This window comes from Meleagris gallopavo, chromosome 4, assembly GCF_905368555.1.
Source record: "Meleagris gallopavo chromosome 4, MGAL_WU_HG_1.1, whole genome shotgun sequence".
Lineage (NCBI taxonomy): Eukaryota > Metazoa > Chordata > Aves > Galliformes > Phasianidae > Meleagris > Meleagris gallopavo.
In genome coordinates, this window is record NC_139407.1 from 23,231,600 (window position 1) to 23,249,558 (window position 17,959).

At 38.5% G+C, this 17,959-nt stretch overlaps 1 protein-coding gene across 4 annotated transcripts in view; it reads left to right on the forward strand.

The window, feature by feature from the left end:
- GALNT7 (polypeptide N-acetylgalactosaminyltransferase 7) overlaps positions 1 to 17,959 on the forward strand; it is a 67,056-nt gene that overhangs the window by 14,532 nt on the left and 34,565 nt on the right. For all 4 annotated transcript variants that reach the window (XR_014882912.1, XR_014882913.1, XM_085222469.1 and 1 more), the window contains exon 2: positions 13,931 to 14,388. Coding sequence is in view for 2 of the 4 variants with exons in the window: in XM_085222469.1 (XP_085078595.1) it covers positions 13,931 to 14,388 (458 nt within the window). In the remaining 2 variants the exon portion in view is untranslated. The remainder of the gene's footprint in view (positions 1 to 13,930; positions 14,389 to 17,959) is intronic.

A 17,959-nucleotide genomic window follows, 5' to 3' on the forward strand; every position in this document is an offset into this window, starting at 1 on the left:
ATGCTTTCATGTATGCTTAGTGTTTATGGAAATCGCTACAGCTGCCAGCAGCGTTTTGGAGGCAAATAGAACCTGAAAAAAGGCTTGCAGTCATTCTTGGATCAATCTTTAACTAAAATTCCATTCTAGTTATTTATATAGAGAGTTTGAGTTGCCAAGACTTCTGAGTTCATAAGAAAAAATCTTTACAATAAATCACCATTTGTTAAAAAGATTGCAATTCTTCAAATTTCAAATATTTCTTGATATTCTGTTTCAGTGATGGGGATTAGACCCAGTGCTGTGAAGACTGACTTCCATTTGATGCAAGCAGGGAGGGTCCATGTGTGTCTTTTTGTCTGCTGCATGTAGAATTAATACAAACAGTAGATTGCTACAGTCATCTATTGCTGATTTGAATGCAAGAAATTGCAGCAGGCAGTAAGAGGCACTTTTGTACTAAAGCCCATGTTAAAAAAGGAAAAAAAGACTCTTAACACTGATTGAAATTCTTGTCACTTGAAAGGTAGAATGTCTGTGAACTGCTGTATGTCTGATGTCTGATGCTTTATACCAGTGTCTCTGAGGAGTTGAAAATGACAATGTGTACTCTGTAAATCCAGTGCTCCCTATGGTTTCTAACAGTGTTTCCTGGTTTGGAGGGAGAGAGGAAAAGAGACTAGCTGCTGGAGTTTGATGCTTATTTCTCATAGTTGCTTCTTGACCAAGGGATTGATGTGCACAGGTGGATGATGTTTATTTAGGTTTTCTCCACTCCTGTGGTCAGAAATGCCAACCTGATTGTACTTGAGCTGAGTCGTGTGAAAATTTTCCTCAGAATGGTTCTTCAGATGTAGACAGAAGCCTCAGAGGGTGTTGAGGGTTAGGGGCTGAACCTTTTTGCCTCAATAAAGGTAAACAGTTAGTATGTCAGGTCCCAAAGCCAGCTTCAAGTAAAGATTTGAATGCCAGTCTTGGGCAGCTTCATTCTGATATTGTTTATACCACTGCAGATCACCGGCACTAACCAAGTAAAAGTCAAGGCAGTCTGCTTTTTGAGCTCCAGCGGCAGCGTGTCTGCCTATTAGAACTCATGGTCTCACTATGAGCACAGTGACTTTCCTAATCAGAAGAAAAGCTACTGCATGGAAAGCATGAGCTAAGTGCTAGTCTGGAAGGGTGGTGGAGAGTAGGGTACAACAGGCCAGAGATCTGTTCAGAGAAGTTTGTGGATTAGATTATAGTATTCTTGCTGACTATCTAAAAGATGCAAAGAATATGACTGTGTTCACACATGATATGGTTCTTAAAAGCAAAGCTATGAAATAGCTTTTGACATTCCTTACAGAATTGCAGAGGTTGGGAAGTACCTCAAGAGATCATCAATCGAGTCCAATCCCCATGCTAAAGCAGGTTCTCTGCAATAGGTCACACAGCAGGTAGGCATCCAGATGGGTCTCCATAGCAGAGATTCCACAACCTCTCTGGGCAACCTGTTCCAGTGCTCTGTCACTCTTACCATAAAGAAGTTCTCTGCATGTTTGTATGGAATTTTGTATATTCAAGTTTTAGGCTATTGCTCCTTGTCCTAGTGCTGCACACCGCTGAGAAGAGTCTGGCCTCATCCATTTGCATCCTACCTCACTTTAGATATTTATAAACGTTTATGATATTGCCCTCAGTCTTCTTTTCCTCAGGCTGAATAGACCCAGGTCACTCAGCCTTTCCTCATACGAGATATGCTCCAGGCCGTTTATGATCTTTGTGGCCCTCCTGGACTCCTAGGAGATTCCTGTCTTTTTTTGAACTGAGGAACCCAGAACTAGACATAGTATTCTAAGTGTGGCCTCACCAGGCACAGGAGAAGGGGAAGGATCACCTCCCTCAGACTTCTGGCCATGCTCTTTTTAGTGCACCCCAGGGTACCATTGACCTTTGTGGCCACGTGGATACACTGCTGGCTCATGGCAAAGCTTTTGCCTGCCAGGGCCCCGAAGTCCTTCTCTGCAGAGCTCTTCAACAGCAGGTCATCTCCTAACCTGTACAGATGCATGTGGTTATTCCTCACCGGATGTAAGACTCTAGACTTCCTCGTGTCCACTTTACAGCAAAACAAGAAATGTCATCAACTGTATGTGTCACAGAAAGAGAAGTCAGTTTACGAGGGTTGGTTTCTCTGTTCAGTAAATTGGGTCTTGCTACTTTGGTATTCTTTTCTTTTTTTTTTTTTTTTTTTTTGCTTTGTGCTTCCAGCGTATATATGTTGTTGATAATATTTTTAATGTAGTACCTTACCTCAACAGTTTGGTAGGATATAACTGTAATTTATTGGCAAGTATCGCACAGATTCTCTTCAATATCCTGCTCAGTAAAGATGCAGGAAAGAGGAGTCAGGGAAAAGTGAGACAAAACACAGTTGATCATAACAAGTGATTTCCTCTTGCTTGTCAAGTATTCTGCAAGGTAATAATGTAAATACCGAGTCTCCCAAATCTATTGGGAGTTCAGATGCAATTTTCAGAAATGCATTTTAGACTATGTGTAATTTTCATGCAATGCAGCTTTGGCTTTGGCTGGCTGTTTCTCTGAGAAAGCTTTTGAAATGGTAGGGTTGCTCAAATTGTGAAATGCAATCTAAAATAAAAGACAGAAATAGGCTGTTGTAAAGCTTGAAAATGGTAATGGTATTTCAAGATAAATGAAAATCTAATCATGCCGTTTGTTTCTTAATAGTAAGAAATATGAAATGAAATTGACAGATGACTGAGAAATGGAGGCATACAAAATATAGCACAGAAGCCTGCGTCCCTTTGTCAAGCACGTCCATCAGCAGTGGATTTATTGTATTATGAGTGTAATTTGCTCACTGAGGTATATAAAACAGATGCTTGATTTTTAAATATCTGTCTGTCTCAAAAGATTGAGGCATAAGGATAAAGTTCTGCAGTCCTTCTCTACTGGGTTTAACTAGTGCAATGCTCATAGCTGATGCCTAGAGGGCTGGAAAACATGACATTGCTTAAAACATTAGGATTTATGGGAAATTTTGTTTATTTCTCAGACTTCTTCCCTATGGATTGAGAAATAATAAAGCTGGTTATTTTTAATAGCAAAGCTTTGGGCTATAAATTCTAACTGCTTGGCCTCTTAAATTTCATAATTTAAATGTTAATTGTTGAAGTCTAGAAGAAATAGCAGACGTGTTTCTTTACTCAGTCATTCTTACGGGTGCCTTCTATATTTGTCATCCATTTGATTGCAAAAACTACTGAAGTTGCTTGCATGCGCTTTAAAGTATGTGCATATGTGGCCATAATAGAATACTGCTATAGAATTAGCAAAGCTACCTGGATCAGCTTATAATAAATTCACAACATATTAATATAACATCACTGTTTTTATTTCTAGGTATTCAGGATCTTGTGCTCTTTAATTTTTTTTAATTGTTGAAGCTGAATAGTGCAAGAGATCTGCAAGGGATGGAGCTCATTTTAGCTAGGAAATGGGACATGCATTCTCCTAGCCTCTGATTGGCAATGCGGATAGAGATGGCAAAGCTCAGATGAAGATCAGTGTTGTTTTGTGAGTTTTGTGGAGTTTTGTGGAGCTATGAGCCAAAGGTCATAGATAAAGACTTGGTATCTGGAGGCCCTTTTGAATTTTATAATCCACGCTGATTTAGATGGTGTATTAAGCAATTGTCCACTTTGTTCTTAATACTGGTAATTTTTCTAGTCAAGCATTCACCTGATCCCTTTAGAGAGGAAGATTGTGGACAGTTGTCTAATTATGGTTTGGGGATAATGGCTGTTTCAGAACACTGGCTAGCTTGCAACAGTGCTGACATTTCACCTTGAAAGGATGTGAGTTCCTTGCTTCTCTATCAAATATGTCCCCTTCTATCTTAGATCCTGGGGAGGCCAGCAAAGCGTTGGTTATTTGAATTATTATGAAGGAATTTATTGTATCCCAAGTATGTTTCTGATTATTCCACACTTAGAATAAAATGAATAAATGCCTTTATCTTTGCTCTATTTTACTGGTCTCAACTTAAATATCTAGTTTTCTGTTTAAAAAAAAAAAAAAAAAAAAGGATTTTAGTTTATCAGGCTTCATTGCAAAACATTTCTTGTGAGATTTCCTGTATTATATGGTCCAAAGCCATGTCTCCTAGAAAAAGAATATTGAAAGATGAAGAAAAAGCAGTATTGAATCTGAAGATCTTGTATGCAAGTTGAAGGTCTGAGTCGATGTTTTTCTTTTTTTTGGAAGATTTCACTGTTTCCCGATGTTACGTGAATCATTCAGCACTGTTTTCAAAGCCTGGTCAAATATGTAGGATTGCTCTAAACCACATAGTGATGTGCAGATGGCAATACTCCTAATCACTTGGAGCAGGGAAATGGGGAGGCAATTTTGCACCTTCTGCAATACAGTACGTTCTTCCAAGGGGATTTTCTGATTTTTCAATAGGGTATTCAGCTTTTCTAGATGAAAGAGCTGGAAAAAACTTTTACTTCTGACTTTCTGTCCCTCTAAAATAGAGTAAGCAGTGGCACCACCTTAATCAATAAGACTGTAAACAAAACTGGAATGCTACCTATGCTTCAAGAGAGATTAAAAGGAGAACAGAAGGCTGCATTGGAACAAAATACATAAAACAAATGTTTACATAGATGAGTGATGATAGTATTGATTAGAATCAGACAGAATGGTGAGCATTTGGAGATTTTCCACAGTTTTCATCTGCTTAAACAATTTTTTGGAGTTGGCTGTGCCCTTAGAAGTTATTTGTTGCATTTTTTTGTTGTTTAAAAATGCATTCTCTTATCCACTGGTTTGTTCTTTCTCCAATACCTGCCATACTTATTTTCCAGCGTTTTCTGAAGCATTTGTTTCAGAAGCAAGTCACCTTGCTGAACATCCCACACAGCAAGGTGCCCAGTGTGCTGCCTCCAAGTTGGGAAGTTAAAGAAAAAATATTTTCATGAAGCTTCTTCAAAGAAAACAAGGTTTAATTTTAATAAGTATATGATGTCCTTCCTATGAATAGATGTAGCTTGTCATCTCTCAAGTAGAGAACTATTATAGGCAAAAAAGGAAAATTGAGAGTGATTGGGTTCTTAGCAGAGCCACTCACAAGGTTAAGACAAGGAACTAGACTTTGGAATAAAGATAGGCCTCAGTATCTGGTGGGCTCTGCTTACCTTGGACAGTTTTTTCCCTGCTGCCACAACAGAGTAATAGCTGTGCCTCAGGGCTTGCTGCTCTCCTTGCTTTTTGGCTTCTTCATGGGATTTGGGTTTCTGAACAACTAAATTACAATGAAGTATTTAAAATAGCTGAATTTAGCAAATGAGTCAACTGGTATACAAATTTTAGTTTTCATCTGTATGTAGTCTCTGGTATAGTAGTCTGTATGGTACTTCCAAGGATAAACATACAGTACTGAGTCACTGCCATCTCTGCTTGAAAATGGATTGAGGACTGGGGCTGATTTTCTTCAAAAGTTTGCAGTTGAAATACCATCCTGAAAACATGCAGTATGTAGCAACGTCTCTGTGCAGAGGAAGGAAAAAAGGTTGTGGGCATTTACAAAAAACAGTTGATGGCAGATGCAGCGGTGGAGCACAGTCTCTGGTTCAGCTCTTTCTTGATTAGACTCTCATTAAGTGCTTAACCTAAAATAACCTATTTTGTGTGATGTCCAGTACTTGCCCTTCGTGATTAGTGTCATGCTCCATTAAGAAGAGTGAGGCAGGCGCCATGTTGAGCCTTCTTGGAGAGGAGAGGGTTTTAGGCTGCAGGGTAGGACAGGCAAGAAAAGAGTGCAGTTAGCCTCACAGCACAGAGAGGAGAGCTGAAAAGAGCAAGAAGCAGTTCTGTGGCTGATGGGAACAGACATCTCAGGAACCAGAGAGAACATGCTGTACTGCAACAGAGAAAAAGACAATTAAAATAGTCTAGAAGCGAAGCACGCGTGAAGAGATGCAATGGATTGGGATATGCTTAATTTTATGCTATTTTGTGTACCACTTTGTTGATCACTTTGCTTTTCTTTTATTGAAAAATTTAATGGTTCTAATTGCAATAAACTTCTAATAAATTCTCATTTTTTCTAAGTTTAAAAGCCTTTTTGTCATCTTTGGTGACATCTTTGCTCTGTAAGGAGAATACTTAGCCCATACTTCTGCCTTACCCAATGTCCTCTGACAACATTTATTCTACAGCAAGCAGCTGCAAATGGTTTGATTGGTGTTTTTTTGTTTTTTTTTTACTGCACAAGCTGCTAGTGCCAATACCTTTCTATTTCTAGAATGCAGGAGAGACTAAAATATAACATGACCTTAGATAATAAAGCAGTCTCATTAGTAGTTCAGTTTAAGAATATCTGTGCTACTTGAGTGATTGTATTCTTAATGATGAGAGGCGATGAACCTATGTAAAGACTGCCACAATCTGCTTATTCATTTATTTATTTGCGTTTGTCTATTTTTCTATTTATTTTCTATTTTCTTTTTAATCACTATTTAAGATTGTGTTGCTCTCCATAGACATTGTCTGTGCTGATCTCCCCAGAGCTCTCCGAGATCTCTTAAGCATTGGGTGACGTGGATTCTTGACAAGGCTTCTTTTATACAGTGTGATAATTTATTTATAAACTGTGACATCACAAGAAATGGAAAGATGAGACATGTAAAAGCCCAATAAGAGTTGAACCTTAGGCAAAAAAGGAAGGCAGGCTGGGGAAACTGGCTCAGTACCTCCAGACAGTAGGCAGCAGTAAAAATGAAGACAATAAACGATTGTTATTTTTAACAGTAATTTGTTCTGAAACACTCACTGACCTTTGTTCAGGCAAAGGAGGCTAATTGTGAAACTACCTGTAACACAGGAGTTCAAGAAATACTGAAATGCTCCCAAGTTGACCAAGTGAGATAGGCAAGGGCTGTGGTTTTACACACTATCCTTTCTGCTCTTAAAACCTACCAAAGGTGAGAGGGAAGGAGGTAATTGGAAGCGAGAGCGCAGGAGCAAGGGTATGGGTAGAGCAGTAGGTGTCCAAACAGGGCTCAGCACTCGTGTCAGGATGCTGCTGTTCTTCTGGAGCTGAGGTGATAAGTGCTTGGCATCACTGAAGAGGATGACAGCAGCATTGTTATCTCAGAGGAGTTCTCCTTACAAGTGAGGGATAATAGTGCTGGAGAACCATTTACTTTAAATGGGATGCTTACATGGCTATCTTACAGATTCATCTTAATGTAGATGTGTATCCCTAAACAAGGTACTCCACAGATAAATGGGTAAAACTTGGGATTTGGGCTGTTACCCTCAGTAATACTTGAGCAATGAAGTTATATCAACTGAAAATAAATGTTAATACATTGTTAGAAATTAATATCAGTGACTGTATTTGCCGGTATGCTGCAAAAAAAAAAAATTGAAGGACAAGAGGCAACCTCCATTTTATTTGATATCTGAGGGCTTCCATAGCTTAGTAAAATTTTGAATGCAATGACCTCTTGAAACGTTGGCCACAAACCAAGGCAGTATGCAGGCAGCAGCCTGTAGTCACTGTCCTAGAGGAGTGCTTCTGATGTGACAAAGTAGATGATGTCTTTACAAAAATCCAGGAAGACGGGAAAAGTTAGATAATATTTTTGCTCTGGGAGCAATTAGAGTAACTGTATAACCATAAAAAAAAAATTAATTATTGAGAAACTGAGTCTTGTCTTCCTTAGTGGCTTTCTACCACTCACAGGTTCAAATAACAGCAGGTTCAACCTTGGACATTAGTGAATGTTGTTAGAATTTTAGACTTGTTACTGGGCAACATTAACTTGTTTTTGCAATTTCCTTGGGATCAGTGATGGAGGCTCATGTAAATTAATGTGGGTCACTCAAAACTTGAACAGAAAATTCATTCAGACTAATTTGTAGTAGTACAACATCAAACTTTTGCCAAATTCACATTCTGACAAACAGTTACTGTCCTTTATTATGTATGTATTATTTATTTATTTGGAGGGAGGCTGGGAAGTCACTTGCCTTTTTATAAGCAATGCTCTCCAAATCAGGAATGTCACATTAGTATAGAAGCAAAGTATCCATCTTACTCCCTTAAGTTGTTCAGCCTCAACTAATTCTGGTAATTTTGGGACACAAAGATACTGCTAATTTTTTTTGTTGTTATTGCTTTTTCCCCAGTGGACCGTGATCCACTAGTTTTTAGTGTAATATATTAGTTACTTCTGTCTGAATACCAAGAAAAAGTGTAATTCCCCTGTATTGCCTAATCAGAATAGAACATAAGAAGAGAGTGGAAAAAATTTTCCTCAGTGTTGCTAACTAGCAATGTTGTTACAGGTATCTGGATCTGGCAAAACTGTTCCGTTTTGAAGAAATCCTTAGGAACAGAGAAAGGGAGCATGGAAAAGCAAGCTAAACCTAAGATACTGCTGGGTAGTGAGTAATGCACCAGGCAGCAATCAGCTTGGCAGTTGCTGTAAAGTTTAAGCATGTGGAGGGGGCAGTTGTCCTCCTTATAAAATAATAATAATAATTTACATTACATCCTTCAGATGTAGTGTAGTACACAGCAGTATAAGACTTGTTGAACACACGTTTCTCCAAAGTTGCTTGCATCTCAGTTACACTTTTAAGTTGTATAATGTTTTGAATGAATAGAATGTGTGTATGTGGGTGTAGATATATGAAATGTACGTAATTTAATGCTTTCTTTAAAGTTCTTGTTAATATTTTTGGAGGGTTTTTTGTGACATATAAGTGGCTTCAGTCCAGGTCTTATGTGAAATGATCTGAAAAGTAGACTGATGTGGTCACATTCTGATAGATTTACTTGCTCTTTGGAGTTGCCATCATAGTAACATGTTTGTGGTGTTGTGATAAGTTTGTCCTGCCTGCCAAAGCTTATTGCAGGTTGGTATAATGCAGCTAATCAAACTAATAGGTTTGATTTAGGTTTTATTAAGTGCTTTTTTTTTTCCCATTTAAAATTTTTAACAGAGCAAAAATCTACTCTGGATAAGTGGCATTGGTTTTTTAATGGACTTTGGTCTTGTCAGTATATCTGTCAAAACTGACATAATAACATAGTTGTAGACTTAATGTTTTCCTGGAAATGCTGGTGATGAATACTTTTAACAGTGTGCTTTTTCATTTGAGTTGCACCATGTACCCAATTACAGTGGGTAATGTATCTGCTATTTTTACAGGCATGTGTTTTTAAACATAAGAATTTTTCTATAATTTTGTATGAAATCATATTTTTCTCTGTTTTTACCATTCCCATAAGCATTCTGTTCTAAGGTTACACAAGCTTTAAGAGTTAGTGTAGGAACTACTGAGACATGTGGATTTTTCCTCCCCCTTGTTAGCAGCAGGTAGAGCAGAGTCATGCTAGAAGCATGCCTGAGAACAGCGTTATTTTTGTATCTTCTCAGCACGAGCCTAATCAATAAGGAAATCTTTGTGGATCCAGCCTGTGGTTCTTTTCTCTCCTTTCACCTTCTTTTCTTTTCGTAATTGAACAAATCAAAACAACTCCCTCTCATTTACTTAAATAATTGGAAATGCATAGCTCTAACATATTGTGTCAGAACCTCTCTGTAGTGGTCTTATTTCCCCGGTATATGGAATATATAGGAATATGGCTGCATTAAGATGAAGCAAACAAAGAAAAATATTTTAAATATGTTGAAATCTTTGCTGAAGTACCAAACTTAAGCTGAGAGCTGTGTGGTCTCTCTCTTAGTTTCTGTGACAGCTTATTTTCAAAATACTTCATTTTTTCCCCTTTGTTTGCTTCAAAATCTTGTCACTTGCCTAGAATAAGAACCTGCATCGGGGCACTTCTGAGAGCTCTTGATTTATCCTCAGTTAAGTCTTTGAACTCATCCTTATGGTAGGAAAACATGTTACTTGCCTTTCATGGTAAGTGCCAGTGGTGTAAATGCAGACACAGGCAAAAGTTTTTAATTTCCTTCTTCATCCTTGAGTAATGAGGATACTACAGAATTCTACTTCTTTATACCTCTTTTAATTTTTCAGACATTGCTGATTTTTGTGTAGATGAACAAGCTGCTTTTATAGACGTGCTTTTGAATTAGTGAACCTTTTTTCAGCATGATAATCTTCCGTTCTATAAATTAAACAAATCCACTTCATTTTTTTTAACCATCAATTTGTAGTTCAGACATTATTTCATAGGACATTAGGGAGTTGCCAGTCTTGAACTGAAGAAAAGCAGATTATGCAACTTTGACATTTTCCATTTTATTGCCAGCCAGCATCCCAGCCCTCCTGTCAGCTGACCAATCCTACAGCCTCATGGAGGCCTCTCCCATTTTTTTCTTTTATTTTGTGTAGTTTAGAAATATGTCTCTGAGAGCTGCTTATAAGCAGCTAACTGTATGTCCTTGGTAAAGATGTAATGTGGCTTTTGTTGTTGTTCTTTGGTGGTCTTCAAATGTGAGAGTATTCTCAGGTTTTTGCTTCTCTTCCCTTACTTTGAGAAAAGCCACGAACGCAGGTGTGTATTGTGCTCAGTTCTGAGATCTCCCTGTACCGTATTGTCATTGTCTGGTCATTTCCAAAGTTTTTTCAAACAATGCTAAGATTCTCTTGTTTTTCTGCTTTTTGAAAGGTTATGATTTTTTTTTCCTAACTTTCCATGCCTTCTGATTTGTCTGTCATTGTGGTATGAGTTTTATTAAAGCTGAACTTTTAATTAGCTAGGCACACTGTTTTAAAAACAACTGCAATTTTTTTTAATATATATGTTATTAAATCATTAAAAAGTTAGAGAGGAAATCATTGTTCATAAAAGAGAAGTTCTGAAAGTTCCCACCTAAGCACTGTAGTTTATATAATGGCCAGAGACATTCTTTGATTGTAGATTGACCTTGCATTTTCTTCCAGATGTATTTAGAAATCTTTTGTCTCAGTTATCTGTGGACAGATGAGTACCTTCAGGACCTTAGGCTGCATCGCAAATTTAAATGCTTTTAGTTCCTTTCTTTGAAAAATGCTCCTAAAATGCAGACCACCCCAGCTGGATCTGGCTGGGGCAGCATTAATTTTCTTCACAGCAGCCCAAATGATGGTGTGTTTTGGGTTTGTTATCAGCACAGCTGGTATTTTAGCAGCAGCTGAGCAGTGCTTGCAGAGCATAAAGGCCTTCTCCATTTCTCTCTCTGCCTACCAGAGATCTGGCTGGGTGTAGGCAAGAGGGTGGGAAGAAATGCTGCCAGCTAGGTGACCCAAATTGATGGAGGAGATATTCTATACCATGTAATGTGCTTAGCAACAGAACAGAGGAAGAAGGGATTAGAGAGATTAGTCATATTTTGCTTGGGAACTGGCTGGGCATCAGTCTACTCATGGGAGGTTGTGAGTGGTTGCCTTTGCATTACTTGTTTTGATTTTTTTCTTCCACTTCTCCTTCACTTATTAAACTGTTTTATCTCACATGTGAGATTTCTCTCTTCTATTCTTTTCTCCTCCCCTCCATGCCTTAGGTGTGGGCAGGTGACACTGTGGTGCTTAGGCCCACAGCCAGTGCCTTCCCTCAGGTTTGTCACGGGTGCATAGAAATTGAAAGAAGAGGTGAGTGAGTGTCTGCATGTGTAACTTTCTGCAATATTTTTCATCCCTAGAAAAATGAAATATGTTTAGGGAACAGTAGATAAATGCACTATAATGCAAATTGTGTGTAATGGTTATAATGTAACATTGAGAAAGTTGTGGTTCCAATTACAGCAAAGTAAACAAATGACTTTGAGAAGTGTCATGCATCAGTCAGAAAACAAACAAAGTGGAAGCTTGTAGCTATTTTATAGGTAATGGAAGTGGAGTGAAAGGGTGTTTAATATTGTACAGACCAAGGGCATGAGAAATTCCTGTCTTATTGAGCCTAGTGATCCACCCAACCCAGAAGGACAAGCATGTAGGTCTGGCTGCTGTCTGTGCTCCCTGCCTAATCCTTTTGCTGTCCATTTATGGATGAGTCACCCATTACTTTGCCTTGTCCTCCATAGAATTGTTGGTACCATCTGTGTCCACAGCTTTCCATATGGCATATTCCAGGAGATTATTGCCTGTGCAGAGAACTTTTTTGATTGTTTGTTGTTGTTATTGTTTTACAAAAAAACTATGAATTTTGTTAAGTGCCTCAAGTATTTAGGGTCAGTGGTGCTTTTGTGTTTAGTTTATCCATCACCCTCATGATTTTCTTGGCTCTAGAGATATGCTCCTCAGCCTTCCCATCTCCAAACTGCAGAGTCTCAGCCTTTCTGGCCATGTGTTGTGAGGCACCCCAACCCTTCCGCTTCATTCTGATTTCTCTGTTCTCTTCCATCTCTAACTGCAGCATGTCCTTTTGTGATGTGGAGGACTAAATACTACCAAAGATGTGAATGCATGAAAATTATATGCTGTCAAAAGCACTCTTCTTTAAGCATCCTTTCTGATTATACTCGTTATTTTGTTGGCTTTTTAGCTGCCTCTGCGCTTGGAGCAGAAATTAGGTGCAAGTTTGTAAGGGCTGACTGTTCAGCAGTGTTCTGACAGTTGAGTGGTGGAGTTTTCATGCTGATTTGTAAGGCAAGTGTGAGATGATGTGTTTTCAAGAGTCCTCTTGAGACTTTTTGCTTCCTTGCAAAACATGCTTTTTCATGTGCTCTCTTATCCTTCTCTTTCTCTTGTTGCCTTTTGAGAGTTCCCTGAAAATGGCGGAAGAGCAGAATAATGTAACACTTTTGTATTTTGTACATCTTTCCAGTTTAAACTGGAGAGAAAGCAGAGAGGTACAGTATTTCTTGAATAAAGGATGTTATTTTGAATTTGAGCCACTCCAACTCCCATTGTTATTGTGTTAGTCTAGGCGTATTTTATTGTAGATTTTTGTTATTTTCTGAAGGTGATGAAGAATGGTGTATGAGGTAAATAGTGTGATGTAATAGCAATGTACCGTTGCCACAGTAAGGGCAGACTGGCATTATCTTAGCCATCAAGCTAAGATTCTTTCTTGATAATGTACCATAGTGATTCTGTGTGATTCTGTCAGTAGAGGACATCCTTCTGATCTCATTTTTTTTCTTTTGATCTGATATTTGCTACTAGGCAGTGAGATGTTACTGAAATCCATATGCTAAAAATCCATGGAGGACATCTATCTTACTTACAAGTAGATAATTTTCCCAGGAAATGTGAATTTTCAGCTATGTATTCCCATTATTCTCCTAGTCAGAAGTATTGGGAAAAGCAGTGACTGTGTTTTTTGGTGCATGTTCATGGGTGGGGCTGTTGTAATCCAGCTACATCACACTCAGCTACTCAGGGCCTTTCTGCCAAATTTCTTTCAATATCTCCCTTGTTCTAGCTGCATGGATCTTGTTTATCACTGAAACTGCCGAGGAGTTTCCAAAATCCCAGCCTTTCTTTGCAGTGCAAATTTGATATTTCTCTGGGAGGGTACCGTAAAGTTGTAAGGTCATTTAAACATGGATGCACTCAGCATCAGTGCTTGTGGCTGCTGACTTCAGCCCCAAGCATGGCTTCCATGGCTGCAGAGCAGGTCAGAGCAGGACCTGCTGTGGCTTGTTGCTGCCTTCAGCTTACCTCACAGCTCTAAAACAGCACTGCTGTTTCAGCAGAGAGAATAACGCTTATGGGAACAATTTTGGGGTTGAGAAGGACTTTAGGCCTTTGCCAGGATCCACTCACTCAGGTAAGTGTGAACATGATCCAGTGAAGCTCTCCAGCAACTGCTATCTTTAAGTGTTCATTCAGCCCCTTAACAGGCATTTCTTTATTCTTACTTAACATATGTTTAGTATGAAAACTCTGTGTCCAAGGTACAAGATTTGGGGGAAAAAAGAGTAATACATTTATATGATCTCCTGCTGTTTCTCTGTGTGTGTATATATAGGATGACAAAGAAGCCAACAGACCCTTACCAAACAAAGGAGAACATGGACTAGGAAATGAGAAGTTCAAACCTGTGGTACCTTGGCCTCATGTTGAAGGTGTGGAAGTGGACTTGGAATCCATTCGAAGGAAAAATAAGGCCAAAAATGAATTAAATCAGCATGATGGTGGTGATAACAATCAGCAAAACGTCATCCAGAGGCAGTATCTCACATTTAAACCTCAGACATTTGTATATCGAGATCCTGTTTTACGACCTGGAGTCCTCGGTAATTTTGAACCCAAAGAGCCTGAGCCTCATGGAGTTGTTGGTGGCCCTGGAGAGGAAGCGAAGCCATATGTTTTAGGACCAGATTACAAAGAATCCGTTCAAGCCAGCATAAAAGAGTTTGGGTTTAATATGGTGGCAAGTGATATGATCTCACTAGATCGGAGTGTTAATGACTTGCGTCAAGAAGAGTAAGCAAACTTTTTGTTTTCTTTTAGTTCTGTTTTTATAAGACTTAATTATTTTCTTTCCATAGATCATAATCGATGCTTAAAGTAATATTATTAATTAGGCCAAATACTTAAGACTTCTTGTTCTGACAGGCAAGAGTGCTGTACTATACCAAATATTTCTGTATATTATGCTAATGCTGTTCCAATTATTCCTTTCATAACTGCTTAATCTATATTGACTTGTCTCTAAAGTCCTAAAACCTATTTTACTGTTTAATCGCATCATTTTGGATGTTCAGTTCCCAGCAGTCTTCCTTGTTGTATCATCTCTTTTTAATCCATAACTTCTTAAGATTTGTTTTTAAGTAAGAATGCTTTTTTATTATTATTATTTCATGCAGAAGTTCCTACGGTATTCTTTATTTAGTTATAGTTTCATGACAGTGCTTTAAAAAAAAGACACAGAAAATATTATTTACTGCAAACATTTTTACATGGTTACCTGCATTAACAGGAGTATATAGATCTGCTATGATGGAGTTTGGGTTTTGGAGCTAACATCAGAGTAGTCTTCTACTTGCACCTCTCACTGCATTTATCACAAAGAAGTAAAGGGGGAAAGAAAGTTTTTACTTACCTTGGGGTGTGTCTACTTCACTGTGAGGGGAATTCTGGGGAGATATTAATATTTACTCTGTGTACAATTACCAACAGGTTTCTACAGTCTCTTCTGTTCTTTGTTAAATGCTGGAGCCAAATTTGCTTTCAGGCTAATCTGCGTTTGATACTATTTTCCTTGTTAAATATCAAGGAAAGGTCCCTGAGCAATCTGATTGATTAGTGTTTTTTTTTAAGCCTTTTTTTGCATTGGATAGGAGAGTATATGAATTTAAATATAAAATAGGTTCCTGTTCTCCCCAGCAGTGGAGTTATGTCAATACCAGGTTTGGTGACAACATCTGGATGCTTCTGGCTAAGGCAGCTATCTATTTGGCTGGCTGTTGATTGCTTACCAAGACGCTGCTGTGGCCCTTCATAAAGGGTGTTTTTCCATGTCAAGAGGTGGGAGAAACCTGGTGAGCTGTTAGTCTTACTCATGCTTATGCTTGCACTGCTGCTTGGATTTACTACCCATTGTGTGTTTGTTAAAATGAATGAAGTGCACAGAGTGTGGGACTTCTTTCATGCCACGTTCCTTGGGTGACTTACTGAAGGTTTCCACCTGCTTGAAGTCAAAGAAGAGAAACAAGTTTGTCAACTGATAGTGGAACAGGAATGTTGAATTTTACAGTTTCTTCCAAGCAGATTTGCAGGTAAGTCTTCCATGGAGGTCAGAGCCAGCAGCTCAAATCAAAGTTATTATTTAATATCCTAAGAAAGCAAACAGAACAGCATGAAAAAAATGATCAAAATACATCTTTCAGGCAAATTTATGTTGAATATTTCATATACTGAATACTTGAGATGCTTGCAGTTATCTTAAATATGTTAAGGGTTTATTGCAATCCCCATGTGTCCCGCAGGAAAGGCAGAAGAGAAGGAAAGCAATGCAGGATTGATTGGTATTGCTATATGCTTTCAGGAATCAGTGTATTCACTTTCCTGCTTTTCCCCCTGCAAAACATAGCAGGTTTCCTCATGGATGCACCATTTATTTTTCTCCCCCTTTTCACCTTACTGATCCATTCAGTAAGTCCTGAAGCCATTTTAATTGGTAAGACTGGGCAGCATTCACTTCAATCCTACCAAAGAACAGTATAGTCATCCTTTTTTGACTACCAGTATCCTCGCATTGTTAAATCAGTAAGATATTTCAGGCAAAGGCTGGGTTATTCACTCAGAGACACTCAAATCCAAGTAAGCCTCTTGTCAGCCTTCTTGGGGCATAGAAGTTCTTTAGCATCACCCTAAGCAATGAGTTTTGTTCAGAGAAGGGTGTTAAGTGCTTCCCCCAAGCTGCATTGGCAGGAGTGAAACAGCACTGTAAGAACTGTTTCTCTCAGCTTAAAAGACAGGTAGCCCCATGAAGGGGTGTTCAGTCCTGCTGTGGTTAGATTTGTCCTTTCCATCAGACCCATGGCCATGTGACTTGCCAACTGCCATTACTGAATCAGCAGGAACTTTGCTGCTGATTGTAGACAGTTCTCAGTTCCTTAACTAGCAGGCCCTGTCCAAAACCTCTGAACGGTTGCTGAAGAAACCTTTTCTTAAAACTTGATGATTTTTACCATCTTTGGATATTATTATTCTTTTTTAATTCTAACAAGTTCTGCCTTTTAAGAGCATTTGTATTCAATTTTACATATTGCTCTGAATCTTAGTAAAACTCTGATAAAACCTTAGCTTTAGGGAATAAGGTCATTAATTTATTTGTTCCCTGAGTATTTTTGTGACTGGGAGTCTACACAGTGATAAAGCTGAATAAAAACAGAGCAATAAATAATCTGGATGATTTTTTATAAATCATAAAAGATAAACAGACTATTCTAGGGAAATAGAAATGGGCAAGAGATGAATGCTGTCAGGTATGAGGTACATCCTCTAAAAAAAAAATCTTCACTGAAGAGAATTACTGGTAGGCAGAGCAACAGCAGGGTTTTTGTTTCCAGCATGCAGAGCACTTGTGCAGAATTTTAAAAATAGATAAATAAATATAAATGTGCTGGGTCTGACCAGAGAGCTGTTTTCTCAATTTTTTTTCCCTGTGGAATAACTTATGCTTAGAAGAAATCATACAGGAGTGGTCTAACTTTAATTCCTGGCAACCAGTAGGCCAGGGCTTCGTGAACCAGAAATTGCAACAGGACCATCATGCTTCATGGACCTTTTTCTGTGCATGTAATTGTAGTTTAAATGTATTTGTACTCTTGAAATTCATTACAGTGTGAGTCAAAGTCCCTTACCAGGCTGAAGACCACAGTGTGTGCTTAACTTTTCCTCCTGGAAATTATCATGTACCCCTGTTATTCTGCCACCCTGTGATACAGAAATATCAGCCATATCAACATCGAGCTGCTACATTATTGTTCTGTATTTCTTCCTTATTCCTACCACTGTTTGCTCTTTCATCACTCTCGAGCTATAATACTCCCAGAGCTGCTTGTGTTGGACTCCAAGACTTTTTGAGTGACAATGAATGGCAAGTTCAGAGGCTGTCTTTGAGTGTTGTGCTCTTACGCTTCATGAACACTCACTTGTGCTTGCAGTGGGCTCTCCTTATGGCTCATTGCCTGAGTAGTTCCTTGAATTGTTCTGCAGCTTCTTACGTTTCAGTAGAGGCGGCCTAGATTTTAATAGGCTGTTACAGTCACAAATTCCCTTCAGTGTGAGCAGTATCCATTCATTCCTGTTCCTTAAGCAGTTACTGATCTACAAAACCTTCCATCTTATCCTTCTGTACTTTGCTGTAGGTCTTTGCTTCTGAAGAAACTGAAGAGTCTTTGTCAAAGGCGTTGGAAATTCTGTTACTCTACCAACAGACTCACCCACATTCACATACTTTCTGATTCCTTTAAAAGATTAATATGTTTCTGCAGCATTTACTTCAACAAATGCTGTGTTTACAGTATGTTAGTTTTGTTCTTGATTA